The following is a 27752-nucleotide window of genomic DNA, read 5'->3' as shown; positions in this document are numbered from 1 at the left end:
AACGAAATTCGAGTCCTCTTCAGGTAAGTAAATAACATCTTAGAATCACCTAGTTGCAGTTCGATATACCCATGAGTGGCATGAGAAGCGTCTACAATGTATGGCAAGGCCACAAACATGAGCGATCCTTGTCTTTTATGCGCCGACGATTATTTCTTACTACTGTACTCGATTGTTATCGCATGATATTTTCTTTCAAATACCCGTGGAACTGTTCAAGGACTTTACCATTCTTATAGTGTAGAGTCCTCGATGGAATTTTGCGCATCGCATCACCTCCTTTGCTCCTTCTGCAGCACTAGTGAAATAATAAGTTGATGACCCAACGACTCAAAAGTTCTTTCTCCGTATTCCAACTGATTAGTATCATAGAAATCAAATTTCAAATAATTTCTTACCAACGTCAAGGTCCAATGTGCTAGAATCACAGAATCTTCACACACGGCCGAAAGCACGAACTGCCACTATGGTGAAAGACAAGAAGAACAAGAGCGAAGGTAAAAAAGCTAAGATAGCAGAGAAGAAAAAGAAACAAGAAAAGAAAGGGGAGAAGAAAGAGAAAACCAAGAAAGGAAAGGATATTGGTAGTGATGTCGAAGAAGACGTCGACCTTGATGCTGTCTTAGCAGAGTATGCCAAGAAGCAAGAACAATTTCTGAAGGTCACAGAAACTCCTTGCGATCCTCCAAGAGCTCGAGCTTCTTCTACCTTGATTGCATCACCTGCGACTGATAATGAGTTGTTCTTATTTGGAGGGGAATTCTTCAACGGTGCTCTGGCCACGTTCTTCAATGATCTTTACGTCTATTTCATCAATCGGGACGAATGGCGTTTGATCACATCGCCCAACAGTCCTCTGCCAAGGTCAGGACATGCGTGGTGTAGGGGAAATACAGGCATTTACCTTTTTGGCGGCGAGTTCAGTTCCCCAAAGCAGGGTACTTTTTACCATTACAACGACGTAAGTTGACAATTTCATTCTACAGTCCTCTACCAAGCACAATATATACCTCCCTGGATGATGCACTATTTGCTGGCAAACTCATAAGTAGCGAAAGAAGCCATCAGCTGGGACTCTCACGTTGGGAAGATGCCATTCATGTCGAAGATCATAGGTGTAGACGCATGGACAGGTTTTACCCTTTATTTGGCCTGCACGTACTAAATGTCAACAGTTCTGGCGTTTTGAACCATCAAGTAGAGAGTGGACAAGGATCGAGACCAAAGGAAAAGGGCCATCAGCTAGATCAGGCCATCGTATGACATACTACAAGAATTATATTCTGCTTTTTGGTGGCTTTCAAGATACCTCTCAGCAAACCAAATACCTAGCGGACTTATGGGTATACGACACTCAGAATTTCATTTGGCACAATCCGGCGCTTCCACTAGCTACCCAGAAGCCTGATGCTCGATCATCATTCACCTTCCTACCTCACGAAGCAGGAGCAGTTCTATATGGAGGCTATTCCCGCGTCAAGGCGACAGTGACAGGCAAGCAAACTAAAGGAGGCGGACAAGCACAGCGTAATGTCCTCAAACCACTTGTTCACCAGGACTGCTTCTTCCTCCGAGTTATTCCTCCTGCAGCAGATGCCTCTTCCACTTCACCACCAACAGTACGCTGGGAACGCAGAAAGAAGCCTGTCAACGCACCCAATCCACCACGTGCAGGAGCGACTATGGCGTACCACAAGGGACGCGGGATAGTATTTGGCGGTGTTCATGATGTGGAGGAAAGCGAAGAGGGCATTGACAGCGAGTTTTTCAATACCTTATTTGTATGGAATGTTGAGCGGAATAGATATTTCCCACTTACCTTGAGAAAACCACGAACTAGTCAAAAGAAGGCCCAAGGAGATGCCAGAGGTGGTCGTCGTGGACGAGGACAAGCTAATGAAGAAGAACTTTTGAGAAATCTCGCAGCATTGTCAGCTGGCAAGTCGCTGTCTGAAGATGCCATGGATATCGAAATTCTCAAGGAGGATCCGAACGCAGAAGAAAAGTTGCTGCCGGTCAAGGAAATGCTCATGGAATTCCCGCACCCGAGATTCAATGCTCAATTGACAGTCCAAGACGACGTTCTGTACATTTATGGCGGCACATTCGAGAAGGGGGACCGGGAATTTACTTTCGACGAAATGTATGCTATCGATCTTGGGAAGCTGGACGGCATGAAAGAGATCTTCCGCAGAGAGCCTGAGAACTGGCTTGGAAGTGACGACGAGGAGAGCGAAGACGAAGAAGGTAGCGATGAAGATGACGAGGACGATGAGGAGGATGAAGAGGGCGATATCAAGATGACAGACGAGAAGCCATTGTTCACCGAGAGTGCCAGAAAGTCGAAGCGGAAAGAGAAGGTCGCTGCTGGAGAAGAAGAAAACACCGCTGAATCACCCCAAACCCCTGCGATATTCGATGATACTCCAGATGATGTTACCACTACTACCTCGATTGACGATAATTTACCTCATCCTCGGCCATTTGAGTCTAGAAGGGACTTCTTCCAGCGGACTGGCGATGATTGGCAAATGGTCCTCATGACAAATCTAAGATGGAAGGGGATCCAGCCGGAGTGTCTGTCAGTGAAGGAAATCAAGACCAAGGCTTTTGAAATGAGCGAAGAAAAATGGTGGGATTGTCGTGAGGAAATCACAGCTCTCGAGGATGAACAAGAGGCTGCTGGTATTGGAGAGGTTGTAGCTTTGGCTGATAGAGAGGGAACTGGTGGTGCTGGCCGAAGAAGATAGGACAGGACAGGTAGAGATACATGCAGCACATGACGAACAAAATTGCAGAGCTTCCGTATACTGTAGCAATTTTCAATCATTGTTCGGATAAATTGATGTGAGTACTGCACACTGCAGACACGACGCATAGACGTGTGTGCTTGGCAGTTGTGCCAAGATGCACTACGATATGGAGTCATGAGGACATTCAAGAACTTCGGAACTCGACTCATCATTCTCTATATCACTCACCCATCACGACGACGAAACAATTCGGCGCATGACAATAATATATCGGCTCGTCCTTCCTTCAATTACAGCTATGAGATTGAACGCACATGGGAGACCAGATGAAAAATAAACTAAGGAGCCTCATCGACCAACGTTCAGGGGTGCAAAGCTCGAGCGCTGTTTCAGACACTGTTGAAGCGATCACCTCAAACCCCAGCTTCGCGATTTTCGAAACGGATCAATTATCAGATCAGTGGCATCTTGGAGACGAGATGAAGGCGCAGTTTGATCGTCATCTGAAAAGAATATTGGCGCGAGAGATGACCATGGTGTCAAACAACCCAGGCTTGGCTCATAGCGAGTGCTACTTATGATGCTGATCCCGTCTGATGTTTCTTCCTTTTCTGCTTCTCCAGCTATTCGATCTGTGATCACCGCCGTTCGTTCTTTTAGTGTTCTAGTTTGTCATTATTGTTGAATTTTCAGTTCTATTATATTCTTTCAGCCAAGGCTTGACGTCTTTTCAATTCTCAAAAGAACACCTTCCTTCCCGCTATCTCGCGAAATAATACATCTACCATCATGCACGCCTCAAGCATCATCAGCATTCTGCTCGCCGTCTCTGCCACTGTCTTCGCTACTCCTTTCCCTGCAATCAATCCAGATCACCTGGAGATTCTTCGTCTTCGAGCTTCGACCACCGTGGATCCAAATGCCGTTACAGATACGACGTGCATAGATACATCGGCGTAAGTCCATAATACCAGACGGAGTTGGCCTTCCTACTGACAATGCACATAGGAATATCGTATTTCACGAGTAAGCAAGCCTCTTTCCTTTCAGCTCGGAGAGAATAGGAAGCACACACGTTTCAGATCCTGTGTAACCTCTATTGGAGATTCCGGTATCGCTTGGATAATTCAGGTTTGCTAATATAGCAAAGTCAAAATGTTGCAGAACTTGCCATATGCGGTGGAATAGCAGGCGCAATCACGAAATGTGGTGGTGCTCCGACATTGACAACTGGCTCTTCCGGAACAGCCCTCTTCAACCTCAACGCTGTCACATCTGGTGCAACGATCAACGTCAGCAAGGGGAGATGGGAAGGATGCGTACGAGCGGCGAGAGCTGTATGTCCTACTGGTACCTTCAGCTCGACTTGCATCGGAGGAGCCTCCACAGGAAATGTTGCGTTTACGTTGTCGGCCCAATAGGCCCTTCACCATGCGGTCCCAGAGATCGTGTCGAGATAAACAAACCAGATACGAATAGATGCGAGATAGAGAGTTGCGGAATGTGATGTCCGTAGACGCAAGCAATCAACAAAAGATCGACCGATGCGCCAACATCATGCTTATATTTTCTCTTTTTTTCCAACATAGTGGAGTGGGGCAACCTATTGCCATGCCAAGCCAAGCGGCTTTTCAAGATTTCCATGATACTGGTAGTTCATCAGACAAGGATGGCGACTTTTTTTCTTTCTTCTCCAGCAAGTCCAACGAACCGCCGGAGAAGTGGCTTGATGACTGATATATGGCTCAACATCGGCAAGGACCGAGTACCCATGCCATTGGCAGGACTTTCCTTATTCGACTCATCGTAATGTGAAGATAGCCACATTACATATTTTCAAATTTTTCTCATGCTAAGCGCCTCCGAAGTTCAAAGAGACTTTCATTGTTCAATCTGCCACAGTGATCAAATCCCGGAGTTTAAGGGAAAGAAAGGTTTGGTCTTGGTGTCCGGTCACTGCAGCTTGCATGTGCATGCTGCATGCTAATTTGTAGAAATAAGCATTATCATTATCTCCTCTCTCTTATCTCTGGCAAGTTGCATACGAAAAACGCATCTTCTAGGATCGTGAAGAGGGTCCAGTCTGACGGGTGCAGAAGCTTGGACCGGCGGGACATGTCCCAGATGTCGGTCTGATGCAACATGGACTTGCACGTGTCAGTGGGAGTCGTCGTGGACTCATAGCGGCGCACTCTTACCTGGACATGGTCTGCGGCGGTTTGTAGTGGCATGGTGGTGGACTGCTGTGGCTTGCAGTATACCCCCGCAGCCCAGATTCCGTGATCGCAGAGTTTCCAAAGTCTTAGCAAGTGCTGAACGAAGGAGGCGTCCGCTTATTCGCGGGGTGAGGGGCGGCGGTCAAGCCGAGGAATGGACTAAGAGATATCAATCAGCAGCGTCCCCCCATTTCATCCTTTTCTGACAATTGCCACAAGGTCTCAAAAAAAGTACGGCCAGATATAGATCATCAATTGCCAAGACTTAATCCCCTTATTTTCTGTCTCGTCCCGAGCCGAACTGCACATTTCGCTTTACCGACATTCTTAGCTCCTGGGCATGGCAACTATCAAGATCGACGATTTACCTCTCCCACCCGCCCGAAATCACGATGCCTACACCACAGGCGTTGCCGGTGGTGTCTATCCCATCCGCAGTCGCTCAATTGAGAGACGTAGTTCACGCGGTCGCTCTGCCGAGAGAAAGGGAATGAGACTGGATGATGAAGATTATGGTGAAGAAGGTGCAGGCCTTCGCCAAGATGGCGACTTCAAGAAAAGACAGGTGCGGATGCAAGCCTGCCTTGAAAGTCGTGGTGGTAAACTAAGATCCTATCGCAGGTTTTCAAAGGCAAAATGCTCCTCTATCTGGCTTATCAAAGTATTGGAGTAAGAGCACACAATCTAAGACTTCTGTATCGCATACTGACCTTCCTGTTTAGGTGATCTATGGAGATATTGGCACAAGGTGATTAAGAACATTCCCTACGTCGGCACATTTTTGATGCCCATCAATTGGCCCCTATTCAACTGCTCCGCACAACATACATGCTCATAGCTAATAGCCTGTCAACAGTCCTCTTTATGTCTACTCCTCCACATTCTCGAGCGAGCCCTCTTACCAGGACTTGGTCGGCGTCTTATCTAGTAAGTAGAAAACGTATTTGGCCTCCTGAGTAAGACGTTCCAGATAGGCTGATTTAGCCATTGGCTAGTCATCATATGGAGTCTCACAATGATGGTCACGGTAAGCATTGACAGAACTTAAATGATGGCTATCTCTAATGTTTTAGGTCAAATACGTTTTGGTCATCTTACATGCAGATAATGAGGGCGAAGGTGGTACTTTCAGTACTTACTCGCTACTCTCGAGATATGTATGTTCAGGTTATCTTGATTGGGTCGTCCAGGAGCTGAAAGGATACTCTAGGCCAATATTACGAAACGCGACCCTCGTGAAGCTTCATTGATCAAAATGGAACGTCATCTTACTGGTGATCTCAAGCGTCCGAACAGAGGAATCAGGTCGAGTATGGAAAAGAGTACATTTCTTCGAGGTGAGAAGTCCTAACAATGATCTCTAGCAAGTTACTGAATTTATCTAGGACTTCTAAAGACCATTGGTGTTCTTGCCGTGTAAGTTCCCTATTGTTCGTTTAGTAATTGAGATGGGTCGAGAAGCATGTCTTATCAATGTCCATCAAATTTTTGGGGAACCACAGAGTATCGTTTGCGGATCTGTGGACTAATAAAGTCTAGGACTATGGTCATGTCAGATGGCGTCTTAACTCCTGCTCAATCTGTTCTGGGTGCCGTCCAAGGCCTGAACGTCGTCAAGCCGGATATTTCATCAGCAACAGTTGTTGGGACAACTTGTGGTATTCTCATCCTACTCTTCCTGATTCAACCCTTCGGAACTGAGAAGCTCGCTGTCACCTTCGCTCCCATCGTCATCACCTGGCTCGGCTTCAATGCTGGTTTCGGAATTTACAATCTCTCGAAATTCGACTATACTGTCTTGAAGGCTTTCAATCCTGCTCACGCATTTGAATTTATGATCAGGAATAAGACCGACGGATGGAAAATGCTTGGTGGCATTCTACTCGCCTTTACCGGCGTCGAAGCCCTCTTCGCGGATCTAGGAGCTTTCAGCCGACGAGCCATTCAGCTGAGCTGGCTATGCTACACTTTTCCATGTCTTCTTCTGGCGTACATTGGACAAGCTGCCTATATCAGCGAGCACCCCGGAGCATATTCAAACCCATTTTTCAATTCGGCACCCCCAGGAATGCTCTATCCGAGTCTGATCGTTGCCATTTTGGCTGCCATCGTTGCAAGTCAGGCAATTATCACTGCTACGTTCCAACTCATGGTTAGTCAATCAATTCCATACAGTCTTCATATGGGAACGCTACTCTCATTTAATAAGAGGGGCTAGGCCTTCGGCTTAGAAGGAAGGTATGGATTGGGTAGAGCTCCCACCACGTGACTTAAAAACAAGTCAGAAATATCTCGTGGAAATGGATCGCTCCATTCCAATCTCTCTATTCTGTTGCCAAGTGGGACAATAACAGGGCACATTGCTATGCCGAGGACGGGCACTGAAAACCATCCAGCTCAAATGCTAATCACGTGACTGATATATAGGCTCAAGTCATGAAACTTTCGTATTTTCCTCAGATCAAAGTTGTCCATACGTCCAAGCAGTTCCACGGACAGCTTTATGTTCCAATGCTTAATTTTAAGTCGGCCCGGCTCCGGTTTAATCGTTTAGTATGCTAATTTGTAGCAGGGTTGATAATGATCGCCACGGTGCTGGTTGCCGCTATATACAACAATACCACTTCTCTCGGTAATGCTTACGGAGTCTGCGTTATGTTCGTGACTCTGTTTGACAGTTGCATGGTCGGCCTTGCCGCCCTGATTGTCTGGCGTATCCCGGTTTACTTCGTCTTCTTTCCATGGCTGACGATAGCTCTATTGGATGGCCTATATATGTCGTCGGCGCTTATAAAGGTTCCTCAAGGTGCTTGGTTCACATTGACCTTGTCTGCTGTTCTCGCTTGCCTTCTTATCCTATGGCGATTCGGTAAGGAGCAGCAATGGGCATCCGAGGCTGAGGATCGGTTCCCAACGACGCACTTAGTCAAGAGGGGAGAACATGGACTGATCAAGTTAACGGACAAGTATGGCGGTGATGATCTATCGGTCATCAAAGGCTTCGGAATCTACTTCGACAAGGCGGGAGAGACAACGCCAGCCGTGTTTACTCACTTTGTTAGCAAGCTCATAGCTGCACCAGAGGTTTGTAACCTACAAAATGGCCTATTGTGCCGGAAACATGCTAATGAATATGTCAGGTCATGGTGTTCTTTCATCTTCGACCTATTGAAACACCATCTGTTGCACCAGAATTACGATATACCGTATCCAGGGTCGCCATTCCCAACTGCTACAGACTTGTAGTCAGACATGGGTACATGGACGAAGTGATCACGCCCGATCTCGCATCTCTCATCTTAGAACAAGTCCGAGACTTCATCATCCGCCAACGAGTCTCTATCAGAACAAAAGGAGCCACAAATATTCCAATCCAGCCTCAAGAAATCTCCTTCGAACCCTTGGCTCGGGATGAGAAAAGTATCGGCGACCCAGAATCCAAGGAACAGTCAATCTTGACCTCCACTACGGAAGAGAGCATTGCTATCGATCTAGCCAAAGTCCAGAGTGCTTACGATCGTCAAGTTCTCTACATTATCGGAAAGGAACAGCTTAGAGTCAAAGCTGGGACAAAGTTGTGGCGTAAGATCTTGCTTAGTGCTTTTCTCTGGATTAGGGAGAATACGCGGACCAAGGTAGCGAATTTGAGAGTGCAAACAGATCGTGTGGTGGAAGTGGGATTTGTGAAGGATGTTTGACACTGGTTTTGTTGCTTGCTTTCGAAGCATAGCATGGTGTTGGATTGAGGACGGGATGGAGGTAGTCTCGATGACAAATAGATGGTTGGCTGTGGTGGCTCCGGAGTATTTTTCTTATTGGGGAATCTTGCGGTATTTATGTCGTCCTTCTAAAGAATGCACGTCTTTCTCCATACTTAACATATTTAGCCTTAAACCTGCCTTCTCAACTGACCTCAAAGGCAAGTGATTCCAACCGCTTCCTAGGTGTGTCGACCCCAACGCATATGAGCAAAGCATAAGGTCTTGCCTACAATACTCAAAGTATCTGGCAGATTATTGCAATAGTCAAATAGATCGAAAGAAAGTTCGACCCTTTCTCATTATCTGCCTGGTGCAATTAGTAGGAATGTGCCTTACTATTTTATTGCGGTCCAATGCTCGAACACGATAATCGTAGTCAAGTTGACAGTATGCTGATGAAAGTCAACATACTTTTATTGCGAAGTACGGGGTTGTCGAAGCAGAGAGCTCATTGTACGAAATCGTCGCAGATAATCAGACACGACACTTGCAATTGACATTCCAGAAATCCACCGCAAGGGCTTTAAGCCTCACAAATTCACATTCAGGGAAACAATCAGATGCTGAAATTTCGTGATAGTACATTTTCCATGCCATTTGCTGCAATGCAGTCCAGTCCGTCCCCAAAATCACTACGGGCTCAAACGACTTCAGCTATGCTATAAAAAAAGCCTAGTATACAATTCTCATATCCCTCATTCGTTATCGTCCATGAGTCTAATGTTCGTGCCTGCTTTTTGCAGCGCACTTCTCAATTTGTCCATGACCTCCTTTTTCCTCGCCATCTTGCTTCTCAGTTGCATTTTCTCTTCGGTCGTATACCCACTCATCTTTCTACGAGGCGAGTTTCGTGCATAGGAACTGGCATTTGACATGATTGAGCTCTGAAAACGTTGTGGGGTATCCTTGATGCTGTCAGGTGTATAGAATAGACTCGAGGCTCCTGGATTTCGCATAATCGACCGATTGTTGGCAGGTGTGGCGAACGGGGAGCCTTCTCGACTGCCGGTGCTAATTGCAGAGCTCATGTTAAGTCGACGCATCTGTCCCTCGAGAACATCAATATCTCCACTTCGTTTCTCAGCCATGGTTGTCATCTTGGTGATTGTCTTCATGACGGCCTCGACAGTAGGAACAGATGAGCTAGAAGCTCTGCCGCTCGAGGTAGCTTGAGAAACGACCTTGGCTTTGAGAACTGATAGGCCTTCTTCAGCCTCGGACAGCAATTTCTGAAATTTGGTGTACTCTTTTCGCAGATCATGTTGCTGTGCAGCCTGCTCGGCACTGAGAGGCTGCGCGCGTGCGAGAGCTACTTGAGTAGGATCTTGATGAGAATCAATAATCTTCTTTATGTCTTCATGCTTGGCACGAAGTCGAATCAGATCCTTTTGGAGGTCGTTGCAAGTCTCGAGCTTGGTAGCCACATCCTTAACACGCCCGTCTTCAAGATCTCTCTCGAGATCCTTCTCAATAACTGACGATAAGTTCTCAATTTCCACTAAGCACCAGTCGTCATCTTCCTCGAGATCATCCCTAGTGCGCCCTTCATCTTTGTATTGTTCAGTATGACCTTTCATAAAACATCGCAAGGCTCGTGCATTGAGGCCCAAGGTGTCAATCATAGAATTAATGTCTCGATAGACTGTCTCGACTTGAGCCGCGACGCTGTCTAGTGACTTGATTCCTGTATATTCTGGACGAGTCTGGAAGCCGTCCAGCTTTCTAGAGCCAGTGATATCAGACGCAAGGAACTTCTGAAGGTCATCATCATCTCTATCAACCAACATCTGGGTTTCTTCAGCTTCCTTCCGAGCTCTGGATTCTGCACGTCTCGACTCTTCTTTTTCATGTTGTTCTTTTGAAAGTGTGAAGGTGTCTTGGGTGGGCGCAGAACGGGCAGTGGTAGGTCGAGATCCGAGTATTTGCGAGGCGAATCCTGGAGCACTGGAGACTCTCTCAGGGCGTAGCATCCGACTAGGCACTGGATTCCGGACCGGACTCGGAGATCGAGGGCTGGTAAAAGTCTTTGGCGGCGCTAAAACTGGTGCTTTCTCCTTACTGATTTCACCAAATAGTGATCTCGACTGCGTTGGGATGCTCGGCCTGGAGATGTGCATGAAGGAGGGGTCGCGGCTTTGATTCTTGGGGCCACCGAAAGAGCTTTCTGGAGTGAGGTCTTGTGTGTGATTGGTCTCGGATGTTGGGCTTAGGTCTTTCGCAACATCCTCGCCGCTTCCTTCCTCACTGGCTTCCTCCGCACCATCCTCACTCTCTTCCTCTTCCGTTACGAAGTCAGAGTCGTCGTCACCTTCGTCCTCTGGACCTCCAGGAACGTCACTCGGCGGTATCAATTCCTTCGGAATTGGCTTCGCTTCGTTCTTTTCAGGTAGTGGAGGTTCAGGAGCCGGGGTTGATTTTGGTGCGGGTTTATTTATGAAGTCTGGGGGTAGTGGTGCGTCTTCGGCGGTGGAGGAGCTTGATGATTCTCCAATACCAAAGGTAGACTTGCTAGTTGTGTCTGGTGGTAAGGGTGCTTCTGGAATCTTGGCATTGATACCACGAGCATCAGTGGTCGGCTCTTGTTTGATCTTAGGTGATGGAGGCGTCTTAGACTGCGAAAATATTGATGGGACGGCATTTGGCGTTGGAGTCTTTGGGCCGGTGGTAGTACCAGTTCCCAAATTGCCAAAACCAAAACCTCCAGGTTTCGTGGCATTGGTAGAAGATTGAGCGAAACTGAACCCGGTTGGGCCAGGTGTGGTTGTTGGGGTCGAAGCTGCTGGCTTTGATGATCCAAATAATCCACCAGGTGTGGAAGTTGGGGTTGAACTTGCTGGATTCGAAAGACCGAATAATCCAGTTGATGCAGGGGCTGGGGTGCCAAATATACCAGTCTTTGGTGCTGCGGGTGTGGAAGCGGGTGTCGTTGATGGCTTTTCAGTATCGGGAATCTCAACTGATTTGACAACGTCATCAGAGTCCATGTCAGCTTCTTGAGAAACTGGAGCTTGAGTTGGGGGAGACTTCGCAGTCTCACCAAGAGCACTGCCAAAACCTCCACCGAAGAACGAACTCTTGGATTCATTTGAAGGTATGGGGCCATCGTCCTTCGCAGATGGATCAGCCTTGAACGTTGAGCCAAGAACGAAACCACCAGATGCTCCAGAGCCGAAGGAGGCTGCAGGTTTGTCCTCGGATTTTGCTCCACCGAATACACTGTTGGTGCTTGGGGAAGCAAAGGGGTTTGTGGTGGCGGGTGTAGATCCAAAGATGCTGCCACCGGTAGAGGGAGTTGCAGCAGCTGCAAAGCCGCCCTTCGTGGCAAATGAAGCAAAGCCAGAGGATGCGGGAGCTGCTGTACTTGGAGTCGATGATCCGAATACTGACGTTGGCTTGTTCAAGCCCCCGGCTTGACCAAATGCAGCATTCGGAGCAGTTGATCCAGAGGCCCATGGGGATGGTCGGTTCCCAAGACCAAAGGCTGGGGTGCTAGTTGCGCCGAATGATGGAGTTCCAAATGCAGGTGTCGAGGGTGCAGGCGCCGATCCAAAAGTACTGGATCCGAAAGTTGGACCTGAAGATGCAGTAGGCGTCGAAGCAGCCGGTGCTCCCCAAGGAGATTGAGTCTTACCTAGTCCCGAAGGAGCACCAAAAGCACCTGTTGTGGGAGCAGGTTGAGAAGGTGCCCCAAACGCAGGTTTTGGGGTACCAAATGCAGGTGCTGGAGAACCAAATGCACTTGTCCCAAACCCAGGTGCAGGGCTACCAAATACTCCACTTGCTGCTGGTGTAGGCGTAGGACCTTGTTGAATCGACTGTGCAGCTCCACCAGCAGCTACCAAGCCCGGATAAGGCGTGCCTTGCCTAATGGACTCGGAATAGATAATCCACCATGCCATCAATACACCTTCATTGTTCAGGACCATCAGTGCAGGAACAGGGGTTGGTGTCTCCGCAATCTCTTCATCAGTTGGTATGGGTTTTGGAACCTTCTCTTTACTGGAGAGATCTAGTGCAAAGCCAATGGGAGAAGTATCATTTAACTCTGCCGTCATTGGAAGTGCAGCTCGGCGAGAGTCATCCGTCATCTCTGTCATTGTGAACACGCCTGTGATCTTCTCCGCAGGTTTGGTGTTTGTCAAGGGAGTCTTGGATCTGCTGAAGAGGCCAATGTCTGTCGAAGCAGTCGAAGCAATTATAAGAGCATCCTGTAGGTTTGGTGGGAAATCTTTAAGTCTGAGTAGAAAGTGATGTGGCGGGGATCGATTGAGACCGTACGGTGCAGCAGGATCCGATATTTTCTGATATACGATATTTGCTGGCTTCCCTGGAGGATTTCGTGTTACGACATTGAATGTCGAAAGTGGAGCTTGACTATTGTCAAAGTTTGATGGAGTGTGTACCATGAGAAAAACATGGTTTTCCAGCCAAGTGATCGATGATACTACTTAAGTTAGTCAACTATCCGTGCAATACATAGCACTACTTACCATGATCCCCTTGATCCACATTTGGTGGTCGAGGTATATCGGCTTTCCCTTCTCCTTCGGGAGTCATTTGATATGCGCTTCCGTTAGCAAGTCCAGCCACCAGCTGCTTGCCCTTTGTGCTCCATGATACACAACTAACGCCACCCTTCAAAATTTGTCCATTCGCCCCAGAGACAAAATTCCGCTCTTTAAGATTGGCCATCATAAGGTTTCCATCTGTAGTAACAAGAGCGAGAAGCTCTCCCTTTTCCGGCGTTGGATTTGGTACTAGAGCTCTCAGAGATTGTCCATTCGTAGCAAGCTGAAAGGTCGATTCGGTGGCACCATTTTTCAGTGCTTCAACATCATACACTGCCAAACCACCACCATTTTCTGCTGACAGTACCAAATATGATTCGTCCGCCGTGAACGCCAACTGGGATACTCTCATGGGCATGGACAGTTTTAGTTGAGGTTGAAATGGCTTGACATTGCCATCTCCCGATTCTGAACCCTCGAAAGCTTTCCGTACCGACTCAGTTGAGGCCAATATAACACAATCTGGAGAGGTGGCTGCTATCAGTCCTTTCTGCGAAGCTATGCTCATAAGGCACGCTGTTGGCGGTGGTAATTGGTCTGACGGCCATGCTGTCGGGAGGAGCTGGATCTTTGATTCTCCAGATAGCGCGAGGAATCCTAGAGTCTGCGAACAATTAGAGCCAATTTGAGATGGGATTGTTGAAGTTCACTTACCTCTGTTTGAATATCCTCTAAATCTGCACCGACTTGTATAGTCGAGCCATTTGCCGCTGCCGGAGCAGGACTTCCAAAGCTAAAAGCCATAACTGTTGCAAAGTAGCCTCCTCTTGGAGGGCGGACGGTTCATGGGACACTTTGGCGCATTTGAGGTTGTTGATGAAGTTGAGCCAACGAAGCGCGTTGTCGGAAAATGATTGTACTTTAAAAAGGCGCGGGTAATCGAGGAGATAGAGTGACGAGCAGTCAAGAAGTCGACTCTTGCGATCGAATATCGAATTGTCTTTGCGGTTTAAATGTTGCCTAGCATCTGCGAAGAGCGAGCTCTCTCAAAAATAATTGGTCCGTGCACATTCACTGTCTCGACACGCTCAGGCAGCGCTGCTTTCGCGTCAGATAGCTTCCTGGCAGTACAACAAGCTTACCAGTAACCTTCATCCATCAACCTTCCACGAATTCGACCTCGCCCTCTTCAGCATAATCTCGAAGCTCTGTTCCTCGAAAATCAAACGCAGGTCAACTCTGGGCTTCCCAGCTCCTTACGCCAATATGCCTGGCTTCGACTTTTCAAACCACACCCGCAATGCGGCTCTCCACGCACGAGGTGTGCCACTGCCAAAGGCTACGAGTACAGGAACTACGATTGTTGGATGTATATTTGATGGGGGTGTTGTGGTACGTTTGGCTTTCAAGAGTTGGACACTCTGAATCGATTTGAAGCATCGTTTCATTCCGAAGTCTAGCCTCATCCTTGGGCTTCAGAAGCTTGAATAAATTGCTGATTCTTCTTCAAATTAGATTGCCGCAGATACAAGAGCTACTAGTGGTCCTATAGTGGCCGATAAGGTATGTCTGGAAAGCTTTTCCTACGCAGATAACGAAGCTCACAACTCTTCTACAGAACTGCGAGAAGCTTCATTACATCGCCCCGCAAATCTGGTGTGCTGGAGCCGGTACAGCTGCAGACACTGAATTCACAACCGCACTCATCTCATCACAACTCGAACTCCATTCTCTGTCCACCGGTCGCAAACCTCGAGTCGTCACCTGCATGACCCTGCTCAAGCAACATCTGTTCCGGTACCAAGGTCATATTGGCGCATACCTGGTCGTTGCTGGCGTTGATCCTACAGGAGTTGGACTATTCACTGTTCACGCACACGGAAGCACCGACAAGTTGCCTTATGTCACCATGGGTAGTGGTTCATTGGCAGCCATGTCAGTCTTTGAGACGCAGTGGAAGTCTAAGATGACCGAGCAAGAAGCTATCGATCTAGCATCAAATGCTATCCAAGCTGGTATCTTCAACGACTTAGGTTCTGGATCAAATGTCGATGTTGCGGTTATCACGAAGGACAAGACGACCTTGAAGCGCGGATACATCAAGCCCAACGAGCGAAGCAAGAAGCAGAAGAGCTATGTTTTCAAGAGAGGAACTACAGCTGTGCTCAACGAGAAGGTCATCACTAGGGAAGAGATCAGCAAATATGTCACGGTACACGAACTGGATGGTGGAGAGACGGCGTTAGGAGAGAAAATGGATCTCGATGTTTAGATGGTGGCTTAGGTGGGCAGAGTGTCACAAATGTATCAACATTATTGCTTGGGCAGAATGGCGCACTCCTCTGTGTAATATCAGAACTAACGAAGAATGCATTTTCTCGCTGATGATTGTAAGGTCTCTGAATCTCACACTTTTGGAATGTCCTATGACCTGCGGGTGATTCATACCTCTGAATATCTGCTCAAAGAAATCCAGATTTCCAGAGGGCGTAATGTACAGTCGCAATTTCTTTGAAAAGGAGCTCCTGGAAGTCCTCCAAAGATAGGGCCAGGAAACAGAGATTGTTGAAGTCTTTCATCTTCAGTATCACAGGTTTAATGGTCCCGAAAGCTGGGACCAAAAGATACTCTTAATCTGTACTTTGAAGCTTCGGACTGCAGAATCCCAATTGCAAAGTTGTATTTCTCAAAAAGTGTCAATTTGAGCAAAAGGAGTTCGTGGTGCAAAGTGTAAGAGTTATTCATTATATTTCATTAACACATAGATCATAAAACGGCTTAAACACAACAAATGTGTAATAATTTCATCGCTCCCCAACCATCAAAATCTTCATACGAGACTCGATCTTCAAGCGGACACAGGCTTGGCAGGATTCGTCTGGACTCTCATCTAATTCGACTCGGCAAGCAGTGTACGCGCGGTTTCTTCTCGTAGCTTGACGTCTCGGCGAAACCACTCTCTTCAGTTTGATAGTCCTTCGGGACAAGGACAAGAGAAGGCTTCAGTAAGGATTAAAGGCTGGAAACTGATACGCTGGGACCTCTAGAGCAGCTTGGTGCTCCGGGGGAAACAATGCATCGAAAGCGTCCTGCTTCACGTTAGTAAACGATTTGCCAGCAATACGGGATGACTAACCCAGTCTATATCCGCCATAGGATCATCCATTCCATTACCAGCTCCAGCATTAGCATTGGGAACCGCGGGAACAGGCTGTCCACCGGAAAGACTCATGGTATCACTACTTGCTTCGGGGCTCTGCGAACTCGGAAGTGCCCAGAGACTCTCTCCATTCGATACACCTGCAAATTGAACCTGGGGAATCAGATCCACTCGACCTATGGAGCTCCCCGGAACTCCTTGCAGACTACCAGGACCATATATTATAGGCGAGTTCGGTGCAGGAACGTCGGGTTCGCGCGGCGAACTAAGGTAATGTAGGCCTTTCACGGACGAGTTGCTGAGCACATTCATGTTGCTGTCGGAGACTCGCGGCTCTCTCTGCCCAACATGCTTCTCCATGACGGTCGGCGCTCTCATACCTCTCATACTCTGATATACTGCAGTCTTCTGCTGAAGTTCAGAGAGGATCTTCTTGCCCTTAAGTCTCCGAGGCTCGGCGGGATTAGTCTCGAAGATATAGTCCAGACAAGCCCAGATTCGGTCTGCCTCTTTACGTTGAGGATAGACGTAAACTTCCATAAGCAGTAAGAAAGCCGTGTGGTACTGTTGATAGGCTCCGACGTACCACACCCATGGCTTGACCTCTGGCAATGTTTCGAGAGCGACGGCAGTTTCGACCGTCGTCGTGCCTGAAGCTAACATAATGTTCCGAAGCCTATCTGGCATTGGAGCTACAACGGAATTGTGATACCGATGCAGGACCATAATGTGGAGTCGAGATAATAAGAGTGCCTTGAGAAAAATAAGCTGTGAAAATAATTCGGCGAAGACGATGCTTCGTGGCTGTCAAGAAGGGTCACTTACCTTTACGATTTTTGCGCACTTTTGCAACGGGATCCTGTCGTCTATGAGATGGTCGTACTTCGCGGCCATATTGGCACGGAACGTCTCAATCTTGCTTAACACAGCTGTCAAGCTTATCTTGCGTCGTTCAATCCTAGGCCTATCTACCCAAATGGTTCTCATCATCTCGTTGACCTCAAAGCGAATCAAACAGAAGGTAGAGTCTGTCCAGCGATCGGCACCCACTGGTGCTTTCCCTGTGGCATGAAGGTCAATGTCGTTGACATTGAGTGGTAATTTCGTGTCGAATTCATCACGCCTAATTGTCGGTCGTGGTCCTTGTGCTTCACAAGTTCGTATATCCAGGAAGCACAGTTGATGCCAAACAAGACGCCGTACATGGGTCTCAAGCGGATTCATGCCATAGGTCTGTCCATCCCGGTGAAGACCCATGCATTCAGCCATTCTAATGGCCGCGCCTAGAAGGACCGAATGTGCTCGAGACATCTCTGACCTGCATAATGGGATCTGATACTCAATTAGTACGGTAGATGCTACCTCGAGAAACAATTGTGTCTTACCAGATACATCACAAACGCCTGTAATATCTCAATTTTCGTTGTCCTCAAGAAATTGGCTCTCGATAGAGCTGTCTCCGTGCCAAGCTTGAAGTTGTCTACAAGACTTGCTTTGGCAACTCCAAACTCACGAATCACAGCAGATTCATCCATACTGACAACGCCAGCGAACAATGCAGCAAACACGATAGTCTGCACAGTATTCGGAGGTTCAATACCCAAAGAAACCTCGTCCCAAAACACATCATACTTTGATAATTTAGCACATTCCTTTACAAATCCCCGGAAATAGATATACTCACTTCTTTCTCGAAAGTAGGTCGATGTACCACCTGACAAATAGGATGAACGCATGTAAAATATTGTTTGATAAGCCTGTCTGCAGCGAGCTGCGAAGGGAGAAAGTCGATGAGAGAAGTTGCTTGAGAGGAAGTGCCTCCGAAGAAGAAGCTAGTGGACGGCATCTGTAACGCTTCAAGTCAGTATTCGGTCACATGATCCCAATGATGAAGATAATTCATCAAGCCGATACTGCGAGACCAGAACAAGATCCTGCGTCGTGATGGAATAGACTTTGCTTAAGACTTACCATGTATTCAGGTCCGGCTTTGAGCCACTCGGAAGCAGGAGGTAACGGTTCAGAGACGTGAGGAGGTGAGAGCATTTGCGCATTATCTTTGTCTCTGTCACCCGTCATATAGGTATCGTGCATAGTGAATTCCAACTGCAAGAGTGTTAGTTTGTATATACACAACTGTAAAGAAAGAACTAAAAGTCATGGCCGAGAACGACAGTTCTGGAGAAGTACTCGAAGGTGTAAGAGTGAAATATAGTAAACTTGAGAATGCAAGAGATCATTCGTCTGGCCGACAACTTTCGACAGCACATCTTGAACCAAAGAAAAATGTTTACTCTGGATTTTGAAGGAGAATTGTGCAGGTGATTGCCAAGAAAAAAGAAAATTCGACCAGACTCTTCAAAAAGAAGTACACATGCATCTAGCGAGATAAAGGGAAGAGTACGAACCTCCTGGGATATCTTTGGTCTGAAGAAGCCACCAATTCGCTCTGTAATTCTCATCTTCCCCAATTGGATTCCCAAATCGAGAAGGTCATCATCCTCGCCATCCACTTCATAGGCAGCGTCAACGACCGCCAACGGAGTGGGCTCCAGGTCCTTCTCGTCCTCATTGGCTGGTAGATCATCTTCCGCGTCGTCTGGTAATGCTCTCTCCTGACCAGGAGACGTTGTCGAAGTAATACCAGCGCTCTTTGCAACGTCTCGCTCCAGAAGTCGCTCCAAAGATCCAACTTTCTCTTTGATCTCGGTGAGCTTCAACTGACTGGCTTGGTCCAATGCAGGAGCCAAGAACACACAGTCACGATTAAACTTAACGCAATTCGTGCACGGATGCGACTTGTTGCATTTTAACTTGCGTCGACGGCATTCTAAACAACTCGTGATCATGCGATTCCTTCGTCTGATTCGTGGAGCGGACGCTGGCGAGGATGAATTCGAAGTCGCATTGGTGCTAGATGTAGAAACGGACGGTGGAGATGCAGAAGGACGTGCTGCTGCACCAGTAGGAGGAGAGAGATTGGACATATTGGACTTAGCCTCAGGAGAAGTCTGGCCCTGAATGCTTATGCTGTTGAAGTAATCCATGTTGGGGGTTAGGGTAGCAGAGATACGGCCGTTGCGGGGGAGCGATTGACGAGTACCGATAGTCAGTGGGCTACTCTTTTATGCAAGCGACCAGCAACGTATAACTGTGCACAAAAAGGACCATTCGAGTGCTTACGGTCCAGAGACATGAGGGGGTTCAAGTATACGGCCGCAAATTGAAAAAGGCACCGGATGCAGTTGTGGTTCGGATGTCTGTTGGTGTAAGGTTAGTCAGCGTCGGCACCCCAGCCACGGGTGTCAACCAATGAAAGCGGAGGTGCTCGGTCGGATTCATCCTGCTAAGGGTACAAGTACTATAATAGAAATGCTGCCGAGTGTGAGGAACAAGGAGCGGGATCATCTAAATATATTTATGGTCGAGACAAGCCATTGTACACGACAAGCGGAAACACAAGCTCATAGAGTTTCACAGCTTTCTTTTTCCATGCTATCTAAACCGGGTCTAAACGCCAGAAACATCTCCCCGCAGCACCGCCCACTGAAAAACACAAGATGCCAGGAAAAAGGGAGAATACCAGTACTAGCAAGCGTGTGATTAATGCTCGAACATCTGCACATTAGGCCATGCGTCCCTTCATGCTCATACCTCATGAAGCCGTTTGCATAAAATCCTGACGCGATGCTCGATGCTCGCTGTGCGTGGCAGACAAATCCAGACTGCCGCACTTATAATGCCAAAGAAAAGTCATGCAAGAGAGAACACCGACAACCTCGCGTCTATTGTGAGGCGCACTGGACTCGCTCACCACCAGCATGTCCATCCTCATCGTCCTCGTCCATTGCCGTGGCACCTGCAGCTCGTGCTTGCTGACTGGCATCAACATCCTCGAAGTCGACGATCTCGGTCATGGTCTCTGCTGGTGGGGTGATGGGGCTCTTAGTGTGTGGGATGATAGCCTTCAGAGCTTCAAATGCAGCGGGATCGGTAGTGAAGTTCTTCTCGGGGAATTTTACGTCAAACTGAACAAAGAGGTTACCGAAGTCATGATGTCTAAATGATGGCATTCCTTGGCCGCGGATCATCTTCAGAGAACCTTCGTATGTTAGCTGTGCTGTACCCACATAGTTAACACGCTGCTTACCTGGTGCAATAACCTCTCCAGGGAGGATCTCAACGCTCAACCACCGGTCATCTAGATGCTCAATGAAAATAGTTCCGCCAGCCAAAGCAGTGACAAGGTCGATCTCGGCGTGATAGAACAGATCGTCGTCCTTCCGTTGGAATCTTGGATGTGGTTTTTGCTCAATCTCGAAGATGACATCGCCCGGCTGGACTCCAGGAGTTTGGTCGCCCTCGCCTCGGAACTCAATCTTGTGGCCTGTACGAACACCTCTGTCTACGTGGACGTGGAGCACCTTTCTCTCGATGGTTGTTTTCTTGCCATTGCAACCCTTGCACTTGTCCTTCTCCCGGATGATCTCGCCCTCGCCATTGCAATCAGGGCAGACCGTTTGGAATCTTTGGATCATGGGACCCATTTGGCGCATCATGGTCTTCATACCGTGGCCATCACATCCAGCGCACTTCTTGACAGCTCCTTCCTTGCCACCTCGTCCATCACACTTAGGGCAGATAACAGACTTCTGGAGGGCAAGCTTGGAGATCTTTCCTCGGTAGATGTCTTCGAGAGAGACTTTATGGACGTGGTGGATTGTGCGGGCCTTAGGAGGGCCACGTTGCGGCATACCACCACCAAACATGCCTCCCAATCCACCACCGCCGAATGCTGATCCACCACCAAAGAATTGGGAGAAGAGATCTTCGGCATTCATGCCACCTGCACCAGCACCGCCTTCAAGTCCTTCCTCGCCATATTGGTCGTATATCGATCGCTTTTGGGGATCGGAGAGGATCTCGTAAGCATGGGACAGGTCCTTGAATTTATTTTCGGCCTCTGGATTGTGCGCATTCTTGTCTTGATAGGGAGTCAGCTTCAGCGTGCAAAACAATGGGGATCACACATACCAGGATGGTACTTCAAGGCGCCAACCTTGTATGCCTTTTTTAACTCTGCCTCTGTGCAGGTTGGTGATACCTGGTCCACTATTTAGCAATCATTCTCGCCACGATAGGTATTATCTGCTTACACCAAGGATTTCGTAGAACTTGTTGTCTTTCGGCATCTTGTCTGTCTTATGGCAGAAGGCTGGAGAGGTGACTCGGTCGTGCTGTTCTCAAGACTATATGAGAAGTCTTCGAAAAGTGTGAAGAACAAGGTAGCGAAGGCGGGCCGCAATATTTAAGCTGAGAAAGCGTTAGTCAAAAATGTGAGGAGATAAATTCACCAAACGCGAGGTAGGCAGAATCGATTCGGAATGTGCAGTTCGGCCCAGAAAGATCGTCGAGGCAGGCAGCAGACGGCGAATTACTTACAATTTGCTCTGAGGCTGAAGAGGCTTTGGTGCGGCGCAAGAAGTTTGATTCTTTGCCTTGCGCTTTCGGTCTGTCGAAAATGAGGCTGCTGATGAATCAGAGAAGATCTGCTAAAGATCTAGGTCGGGACACGAGTGTCGAGGTCTTGTTGACGTCGCTCTGCTGAAATTTTAAGAAATTTGGATTTCAGTGATGTTCTCAAGGGCAAGATGGTCGAACGCGGACTTTGTACGGTTGCAGTTTCCGGGGCTTTGAGATGGGTCGGCGCAGTAGGGCGGAAAACCATGGGCGATGGAAACTTGTAGAAGCAGGCAAAAACAAACACGAAATAACTTCGTGAATTGTCATCCAGCGCACAAATAATTTGCACCCAAGGAACAGTCTCGAAGACGGCTATCCGATTCTACGAAATATTTCACTCTGCGCGCAGCTCACGTCCTCTGCGAGAGGAAACAATAATTTACAAATGGTTCTCCTGCTCTTCCATTCGAGTCTAAAAACAGATCTACTGTAGCTGCGGTGCTGCTCATGCACACCATCGTTAGAGAAGCCAATAGAACGAATTGGGGTCCCACAGACCCTGATTGCGATCTCTTATCGCTCCGATAACATTCCAGATGACAACATTTTCCGAGTATTCGATGTGGAGGGGCAACGAATGTCAGTAATGAAGGTATAAATTAGAATCGTCGTGGTGTTGGCTGGACATTTAAGCTGCAAGAACGATTCTCCTAGGCTGGCTACTATGTATAAACATCATTATACGATTGTGATACGATCTGCTAACTCCGTAAGTAAGTTCGGAACTTGCTGTAGTTATCTCATGTCTTTATCGGCTCTGTCTTAGAAGATGAACAAAGCAGCCCGAGAGCCTCGAGCATTCACAGTACCTAGGTATTTTACTCTGCTCTAACACCTGTGAATATTTGAAATCTGAGATCTTGAGCTACCTGAAATACTGCATAAGTCTTCCACAAAATCCATCTTTGTGAAAGTGGATCGGACTTCGAGTCTGGTGAAAGATAACAAATGAGAGTTAGGTAATGGAACGCCCCTCAATCGTGCGTGCGGGCAATCAGAAACTTCTGGGACATCTACACTTATACATTCTCTTGAGATACCTACCCTACTCAAATCATAGCTTGAACACACCTAGAAGCATTCTGTATTCCATCCAAAATGAATGACCAAGAGGCATTTGCTATCGCCGTGGAGGAAGCCAAACTCGGTTACAAGGAAGGAGGAGTACCTGTAAGTCGAGTGCATTAAGATATCATGCAACTTTTAAACTATGCTTGAGAACTATATCATTATTTCACAGAGAATACGATTTTATACTTCTGGTACTAAGAAGTATATCAGATAGGTGCGGCCCTGATTTCTAGAGACGGGAAATTGTTGGGCCGCGGTCATAACATGCGAGTTCAAAAAGGGTCTGCCATTCATCATGTAAGTTACTCTTTTCCATGAACAATTTAGTACTAAATATCGATAGGGAGAAACCGCTGCACTGGAAAACTCCGGACGACTCCCTGCTTCAGCCTACAAGGGTGCCACTATGTACACCACCCTGTCCCCTTGCGATATGTGGTATGTGCTTCTTCTCTGCTTGCTGTATGAGGCTAAGTATCATTAGTACTGGAGCTTGCATCCTGTACGGAATCTCAAGAGTGGTTATTGGTGAGAACAAGACATATCTCGGAGGAGAAGCCTACTTGAAGCAAAGAGGAATAGAGGTGGTAGTGATGGAGAACGAGGAATGTCGAGATCTGATGGAATTATTCATCAAGGAAAAGCCCGAAATCTGGTAAGTCCCTCTTTCGATTTAAAGATAGCAGGTATTGAGAATGAATGACAGGAATGAGGACATTGGAGAAGAGGCGAGAGTCTACTCAAAGTCCAAGTAAACACGGAACATGAGGCGCATCACAGCCAAGGGGGGTATTAGGATAATTGACATCTATACTTCGAAGATATCGATGCATCAGCTACCAGCCAATCTATGGATCTCTGAAAAGTAGAATGCTAAGTCATCTGGCTTCACGCCGGGAGTGATACCTGCTAGTATATTAGAAATGAATGATAACTCATGCGGAGATAACTTGCCGTGGCCAAGATTCGCAATCCATCCCTGTTTCCCTCCACCGAAACCTGCTACCATTTCCTCGGCAGTAGCTGTTATTGCTTCTCGAGAACCATACAAGACACCAGGGTCCGCATTGCCTTGGAAGACTACCTTTCTATCTCCTCGGATTTTGACTGCCTCGGACGGGTCTTGTAACCAATCCAACCCAACAACTTGGTATCCCAGGTCACATAACGAATCCAATGCATACCATGCCCCTTTAGCGAATACAACCATTGGTACCGGTTCCAGACCCAACTCCTTTATCCGAACTGGAAGGTGTTTTGAGATATACGCGAGGTAAGGTTGAGAGAATTTCTTGAATGATGATGGCGACAGTTCACCAGCCCACGAATCAAAGACTTGCAAAATCTGTACCACTTTTCAGTAACATTACCCTAATGGCGCGAACAACTCACCTGAGCACCAGCTTTTACTTGCAGAGCTAGATATTCTACGCAGACCTCGGCGATCTTCTGAAGCATATCTTGGGTGGCTTTGGGGTATTTGTAGATCCACGTCTTCGTCTCAATAAACATCTTGCTGCCTCCTCCTTCAACCATGTAGCAGAAGAGGGTCCATGGAGCACCACAGAAGCCGTACAGAGGAACTCTTCCCTTCAACTTATGTCTCGTCATAGTGATTGCTTTGTAGACATAATCCAATTCAGCAGCAACATCAACGTCTTTCTTGAGGACCTTAGCATATTGACCGTCTTCGGGAGATTTCAGAGGTTCAGGGAAATGCGGTCCCTTCTTATCAACCATCTCAACAGTCATGCCCAGAGCTTGAGGGATAACCAAGATATCGGAGAAGATGATGGCAGCATCGACAAGGCCAGCGAATCGCTCGATCGGTTGTAGTGTCAACGTGGACGCAATCTCTGGGGAACGACAGCATTCGAAGAAGTCGTGCTTGCCTTTGGCTTCGTGGTATTCAGGAAGATAACGTCCAGCTGCAGGAAGTATGAGCATGCGGACATAATTGCCATAAAGGAATATTCATACCTTGACGCATCACCCACATAGGTGGTCTCTCTACTTTCTGACCTTGAAAACATCAATTTTCAAATCCATTCGATCGCTCTTCTAAACTTACCCCAAGCTGTCCGAAGGATGAGATCATTCTGCAGAGGCTCAAACTGATGAGCCATGCTGTAGACGGTGTCTATTGTAAATGTGGTCGGAGGTCGTTCACTTTGGGTGCTGGAACGAATGCTCATGTTCATCCCACCGCAAATCGGACATGCTCCTTACGAAGTTAGCAGCTTGAACCCCGCGGCTGCGGCACTTTTGGTTCCTGGAGCTCAAGTCTAGAAGCGGTTAGTTAGGTGCAGGGGTCTTCTGTAGATTTTTGCTGCCTCAATTGACGCATGAATACCAGGCAGCAATTTCATTGTCTGGCAGAGCTTCGAGCTTCTGGGTTTCTTCTGTCCTGTTGTATCAACAAACTCACGGCAGAAGATACCGACACGCAGACACGACATATGCTACTGACTTCAGAGCATGAGAACTCCTTTTTGAAAGTCTACGATCTTCACAGTAAAGCCGAGTGAGATGCAGCGCCCTTTTCGATAACCCATGCTTCCCCGACCTCCATCCTGCCAGAGAGCAGTGCAAAGACACTTCCCGATATCTCTAGAGTCGATATGGGTATCGGATGACATCCTTCGTGAGGAATGGCAGAGATTCACACTTCGTTCGAGAACTGGCAGGCGTTATGGGAGTTTCGTCCCAGGACCTTTAGAAAGCCGACGACGAATGGGCAAGAGACGGATGGCCCTTATGTCTGAGGCTTTCCCGCCTCCTTCACACAACCTTGGATCACTATGGAGCTCGTTGTGGGAAGTGGACAGAAGCCAATGGCGGTGGCAAGCTCCAAGAGCCCAAGATCCAGTACCAAGAGAAGTTACACCTAGCAGGGTGTACGAATCGACCGAGTGGAAAGAGAGCACCTCCAGAAGCGCAGCTAAAAAAGATTTCCCTCGGACAAAGGCAGCAACAAAACCGTCTATTCATAAAGATATCTCGGCAATCCGTCACAAACTTAAGTTGTGTCAAACCAACGACTTACCGGCTCTCTGCAACGATTTCAATCAACTTTTCAAGCATAACCTAACCCTCGGCACAGTATCGGAAATTGCAATTACGGATGCTCTGAGAAGTATATCTAAGGACCTTCACAACGCCTTTCCGGGTGAAGCAGCAACCCATTGTCTGTCATTTTACAAGGCGACCTGGGATGGCCTTCTCGCTTGCAGAGTGCTCCAAGTAGAGCAATTGGGGAATGGGATCACACAGAAGTTGATGCAGCTTTTAGCTAAGCTCCCTTCAACTTCTGATGTACTGTCATTCGCTCTCAGCATCATACCCAGGTTGTCTCGAAACCAACAGGACGGTGCCAGAGTGTCAATTCACGCTTTGTTGGACAAAGCTTTGGAAGCATGTCTTCGGAACTGCTCCGTTGATCATCGAGCGAATGCCAGAAATGCTTCCGAAGAGGAATTGGCTTCCGTCGCCGCCTTTTGTGGACGAGCTGCGCGAGGAAAGGCAGCAAAGGAAGCCAGAAGATTGCTTATAAAATCGACTTCAGAGACGATTGAGAAGACGGAGAATCTTGTTCCCGTGGAGCTTGTTCGGGTCTTGCAGCACCTTTCCAAGGATATCCTAAGGCCCTTCGTTCGGCGTGGCTCTCAATCGGTATCAAAAATTTACAGCAACATGAAGAGTCTTCCTGTGGACATCAGATACTCCTGGCTCCTTTTGCTGTCACAGGTCCCGAACGCAAACAGGGACATTTTTTTGCAGGCTTGGAAAGCTATGCAAGCCTCGGGGCCACCTCTCCATCAAAATATCATGAGCACTATTGTGCTTCGATATTGGATAAGTCAAGGCTGGGTGACGAAGGCGGAAGCCGTTCAAAAACACTTCTGCTCACATACCGACTTTGGATTTGTAAATCTGGTTCGGGTGCTCGAACATCACCGGGAACATGCTTGGTTCAAGCAAGGGCGGCTCTTCAAGGTGCTATTGGAACTTGGACAACACGATACCATTTACAAAACATTCTCCCAGATCAAACAGACCGGTGCGAAAGTTCCCATGAGATTGAGTGCTGGAATTGTCGAAGCTATAAGCACAGACAACCCTGTCCTTGCCCGGAGACTTTTCAAGATGGGCTTGGGTATGCGGCCCAGGCGAGATCCGTTTCGTCCCGACTTCTATCGCCGTTTCATACTGTCTTTAATTTCCGATCCTGGTGTCAACTCACTAAGGATATGGCGTCTTTTGAACCTGAGACTCTGCGAACGGAGGTCTCGCCATCGCTCTCCTGCCAGACCACTTAGGGCTACATCGCGGGCAGCGTCAGCAGCTCTTCTCACCTACATAGCAGTGACTTTTGCTCGCTGCAGGACCCGATCGCCAAGAGACGTTCTCCGCAATGTCACCCGATGCCTCCAGCTACTGCGTAGACATCGCAGAACCCTCAGCCCCAAGGTCTCGAGATCGGTCACACGTGCAGGTATCAGTCATAGTATTGAACTTGATAAAATTGTGCCAGCAGAGCGAGCTGCTTGGGCCGTGAGGACCATACGTAGCGTGGAGGGACCAGAGGTGGCCGACACTGTGGCTATGATTGTTGCTAATTGGAACGAACACAAAGGTACAGAGGAGCGGAGGAGGTACAACGTCTTAGGCGTAGGGCCCATAGACTAGAAGAGAGCGAGATACCATTAGAATTCAGATCTTTCATGTGATCGATGGCCATTTGAGTCTCCTAGACTAAT

At 47.8% G+C, this 27752-nt stretch overlaps 11 protein-coding genes across 11 annotated transcripts; 7 read left to right on the top strand and 4 right to left on the bottom strand.

Moving 5' to 3' along the window:
- Window positions 1-466: 466 nt before the first annotated feature.
- LY89DRAFT_728420 (galactose oxidase) lies at window positions 467-2750 on the top strand (the record flags this gene model as incomplete). The annotated part of the gene is made up of 2 exons (XM_018219261.1): window positions 467-961; window positions 1176-2750. 2 exons carry the CDS (start codon window positions 467-469, stop codon window positions 2748-2750), a joined length of 2070 nt encoding a protein of 689 aa, XP_018076613.1.
- Window positions 2751-3650: 900 nt separating this feature from the next.
- LY89DRAFT_606633 (uncharacterized protein) lies at window positions 3651-4300 on the top strand (the record flags this gene model as incomplete). Its single annotated transcript, XM_018210427.1, has 3 exons — window positions 3651-3709; window positions 3762-3779; window positions 3904-4300. Coding segments are annotated over 3 exons (348 nt in total), but the record flags the coding sequence as incomplete, so codon positions are not given.
- A 1287-nt stretch (window positions 4301-5587) lies between these two features.
- Window positions 5588-8667, top strand: LY89DRAFT_574964 (potassium transporter; the record flags this gene model as incomplete). The annotated part of the gene is made up of 11 exons (XM_018208775.1): window positions 5588-5638; window positions 5692-5717; window positions 5826-5896; window positions 5965-5996; window positions 6043-6126; window positions 6180-6306; window positions 6355-6385; window positions 6509-7121; window positions 7397-7517; window positions 7542-8053; window positions 8110-8667. Coding segments are annotated over 11 exons (2226 nt in total), but the record flags the coding sequence as incomplete, so codon positions are not given.
- Window positions 8668-9285: 618 nt separating this feature from the next.
- Window positions 9286-14243, bottom strand: LY89DRAFT_606628 (uncharacterized protein). Its single transcript, XM_018210426.1, has 3 exons — window positions 13953-14243; window positions 13221-13902; window positions 9286-13174 (listed from the first exon to the last, which is right to left on the bottom strand). Exons 1-3 carry the CDS (start codon window positions 14040-14042, stop codon window positions 9426-9428), a joined length of 4521 nt encoding a protein of 1506 aa, XP_018076610.1. The 5' UTR covers window positions 14043-14243; the 3' UTR covers window positions 9286-9425.
- Window positions 14244-14475: 232 nt separating this feature from the next.
- On the top strand, window positions 14476-15564 carry LY89DRAFT_680397 (N-terminal nucleophile aminohydrolase). Its single transcript, XM_018214072.1, has 3 exons — window positions 14476-14630; window positions 14754-14801; window positions 14857-15564. The coding sequence occupies exons 1-3, from the start codon at window positions 14505-14507 to the stop codon at window positions 15508-15510; spliced, it is 828 nt and encodes a 275-aa protein (XP_018076609.1). The 5' UTR covers window positions 14476-14504; the 3' UTR covers window positions 15511-15564.
- Window positions 15565-15959: 395 nt separating this feature from the next.
- On the bottom strand, window positions 15960-19611 carry LY89DRAFT_704043 (uncharacterized protein). The gene is made up of 7 exons (XM_018217355.1): window positions 18807-19611; window positions 18370-18504; window positions 18083-18244; window positions 17784-18029; window positions 17224-17730; window positions 16375-17151; window positions 15960-16327 (listed from the first exon to the last, which is right to left on the bottom strand). Exons 1-7 carry the CDS (start codon window positions 19443-19445, stop codon window positions 16241-16243), a joined length of 2553 nt encoding a protein of 850 aa, XP_018076608.1. The 5' UTR covers window positions 19446-19611; the 3' UTR covers window positions 15960-16240.
- Window positions 19612-20183: 572 nt separating this feature from the next.
- Window positions 20184-21590, bottom strand: LY89DRAFT_693690 (DnaJ-domain-containing protein; the record flags this gene model as incomplete). Its single annotated transcript, XM_018216652.1, has 4 exons — window positions 20184-20500; window positions 20549-21382; window positions 21433-21502; window positions 21555-21590. The coding sequence occupies 4 exons, from the start codon at window positions 21588-21590 to the stop codon at window positions 20184-20186; spliced, it is 1257 nt and encodes a 418-aa protein (XP_018076607.1).
- Window positions 21591-23019: 1429 nt separating this feature from the next.
- LY89DRAFT_574866 (putative cytosine deaminase) lies at window positions 23020-23747 on the top strand (the record flags this gene model as incomplete). The annotated part of the gene is made up of 5 exons (XM_018208769.1): window positions 23020-23091; window positions 23203-23289; window positions 23336-23454; window positions 23477-23647; window positions 23699-23747. 5 exons carry the CDS (start codon window positions 23020-23022, stop codon window positions 23745-23747), a joined length of 498 nt encoding a protein of 165 aa, XP_018076606.1.
- On the bottom strand, window positions 23570-25246 carry LY89DRAFT_680390 (uroporphyrinogen decarboxylase). The gene is made up of 6 exons (XM_018214071.1): window positions 25064-25246; window positions 24973-25014; window positions 24385-24920; window positions 23947-24337; window positions 23700-23898; window positions 23570-23648 (listed from the first exon to the last, which is right to left on the bottom strand). The coding sequence occupies exons 1-5, from the start codon at window positions 25185-25187 to the stop codon at window positions 23825-23827; spliced, it is 1167 nt and encodes a 388-aa protein (XP_018076605.1). The 5' UTR covers window positions 25188-25246; the 3' UTR covers window positions 23570-23648; window positions 23700-23824.
- Window positions 25247-25749: 503 nt separating this feature from the next.
- On the top strand, window positions 25750-26370 carry LY89DRAFT_575632 (uncharacterized protein; the record flags this gene model as incomplete). The annotated part of the gene is made up of 1 exon (XM_018208798.1): window positions 25750-26370. A coding segment is annotated over one exon (621 nt), but the record flags the coding sequence as incomplete, so codon positions are not given.
- A 957-nt stretch (window positions 26371-27327) lies between these two features.
- On the top strand, window positions 27328-27621 carry LY89DRAFT_552096 (uncharacterized protein; the record flags this gene model as incomplete). Its single annotated transcript, XM_018208313.1, has 1 exon — window positions 27328-27621. A coding segment is annotated over one exon (294 nt), but the record flags the coding sequence as incomplete, so codon positions are not given.
- Window positions 27622-27752: the final 131 nt, after the last annotated feature.

The sequence above is a fragment of the Mollisia scopiformis genome (assembly GCF_001500285.1).
Source record: "Mollisia scopiformis unplaced genomic scaffold LY89scaffold_3, whole genome shotgun sequence".
NCBI lineage: Eukaryota > Fungi > Ascomycota > Leotiomycetes > Helotiales > Mollisiaceae > Mollisia > Mollisia scopiformis.
Note: the sequence above shows the minus strand (reverse complement) of the source record. Positions and strands in the feature narration are given on the sequence as shown.

Excerpts from the sequence above, each read along its gene's own strand:
- LY89DRAFT_680397 (XM_018214072.1), top strand. The coding sequence starts at position 14,505 with ATGCCTGGCTTCGACTTTTCAAACCACACCCGCAATGCGGCTCTCCAC. Across the intron at positions 14,631-14,753 it reads TATTTGATGGGGGTGTTGTG|ATTGCCGCAGATACAAGAGC; the intron begins GTACGTTTGGCT and ends TCTTCAAATTAG. Across the intron at positions 14,802-14,856 it reads GTCCTATAGTGGCCGATAAG|AACTGCGAGAAGCTTCATTA; the intron begins GTATGTCTGGAA and ends ACTCTTCTACAG.
- LY89DRAFT_680390 (XM_018214071.1), bottom strand. The coding sequence starts at position 25,187 with ATGAGCATTCGTTCCAGCACCCAAAGTGAACGACCTCCGACCACATTT. Across the intron at positions 24,921-24,972 it reads TATGTGGGTGATGCGTCAAG|CTGGACGTTATCTTCCTGAA; the intron begins GTATGAATATTC and ends TACTTCCTGCAG. Across the intron at positions 23,899-23,946 it reads GATTGCGAATCTTGGCCACG|GTATCACTCCCGGCGTGAAG; the intron begins GCAAGTTATCTC and ends ATATACTAGCAG.
- LY89DRAFT_606628 (XM_018210426.1), bottom strand. The coding sequence starts at position 14,042 with ATGGCTTTTAGCTTTGGAAGTCCTGCTCCGGCAGCGGCAAATGGCTCG. Across the intron at positions 13,903-13,952 it reads TAGAGGATATTCAAACAGAG|ACTCTAGGATTCCTCGCGCT; the intron begins GTAAGTGAACTT and ends AATTGTTCGCAG. Across the intron at positions 13,175-13,220 it reads TGTGGATCAAGGGGATCATG|TATCATCGATCACTTGGCTG; the intron begins GTAAGTAGTGCT and ends TAACTTAAGTAG.
- LY89DRAFT_704043 (XM_018217355.1), bottom strand. The coding sequence starts at position 19,445 with ATGGATTACTTCAACAGCATAAGCATTCAGGGCCAGACTTCTCCTGAG. Across the intron at positions 17,731-17,783 it reads AGGCGTTTGTGATGTATCTG|ATCCCATTATGCAGGTCAGA; the intron begins GTAAGACACAAT and ends ATTGAGTATCAG. Across the intron at positions 17,152-17,223 it reads AGTGCGCAAAAATCGTAAAG|GCACTCTTATTATCTCGACT; the intron begins GTAAGTGACCCT and ends ATTTTTCTCAAG.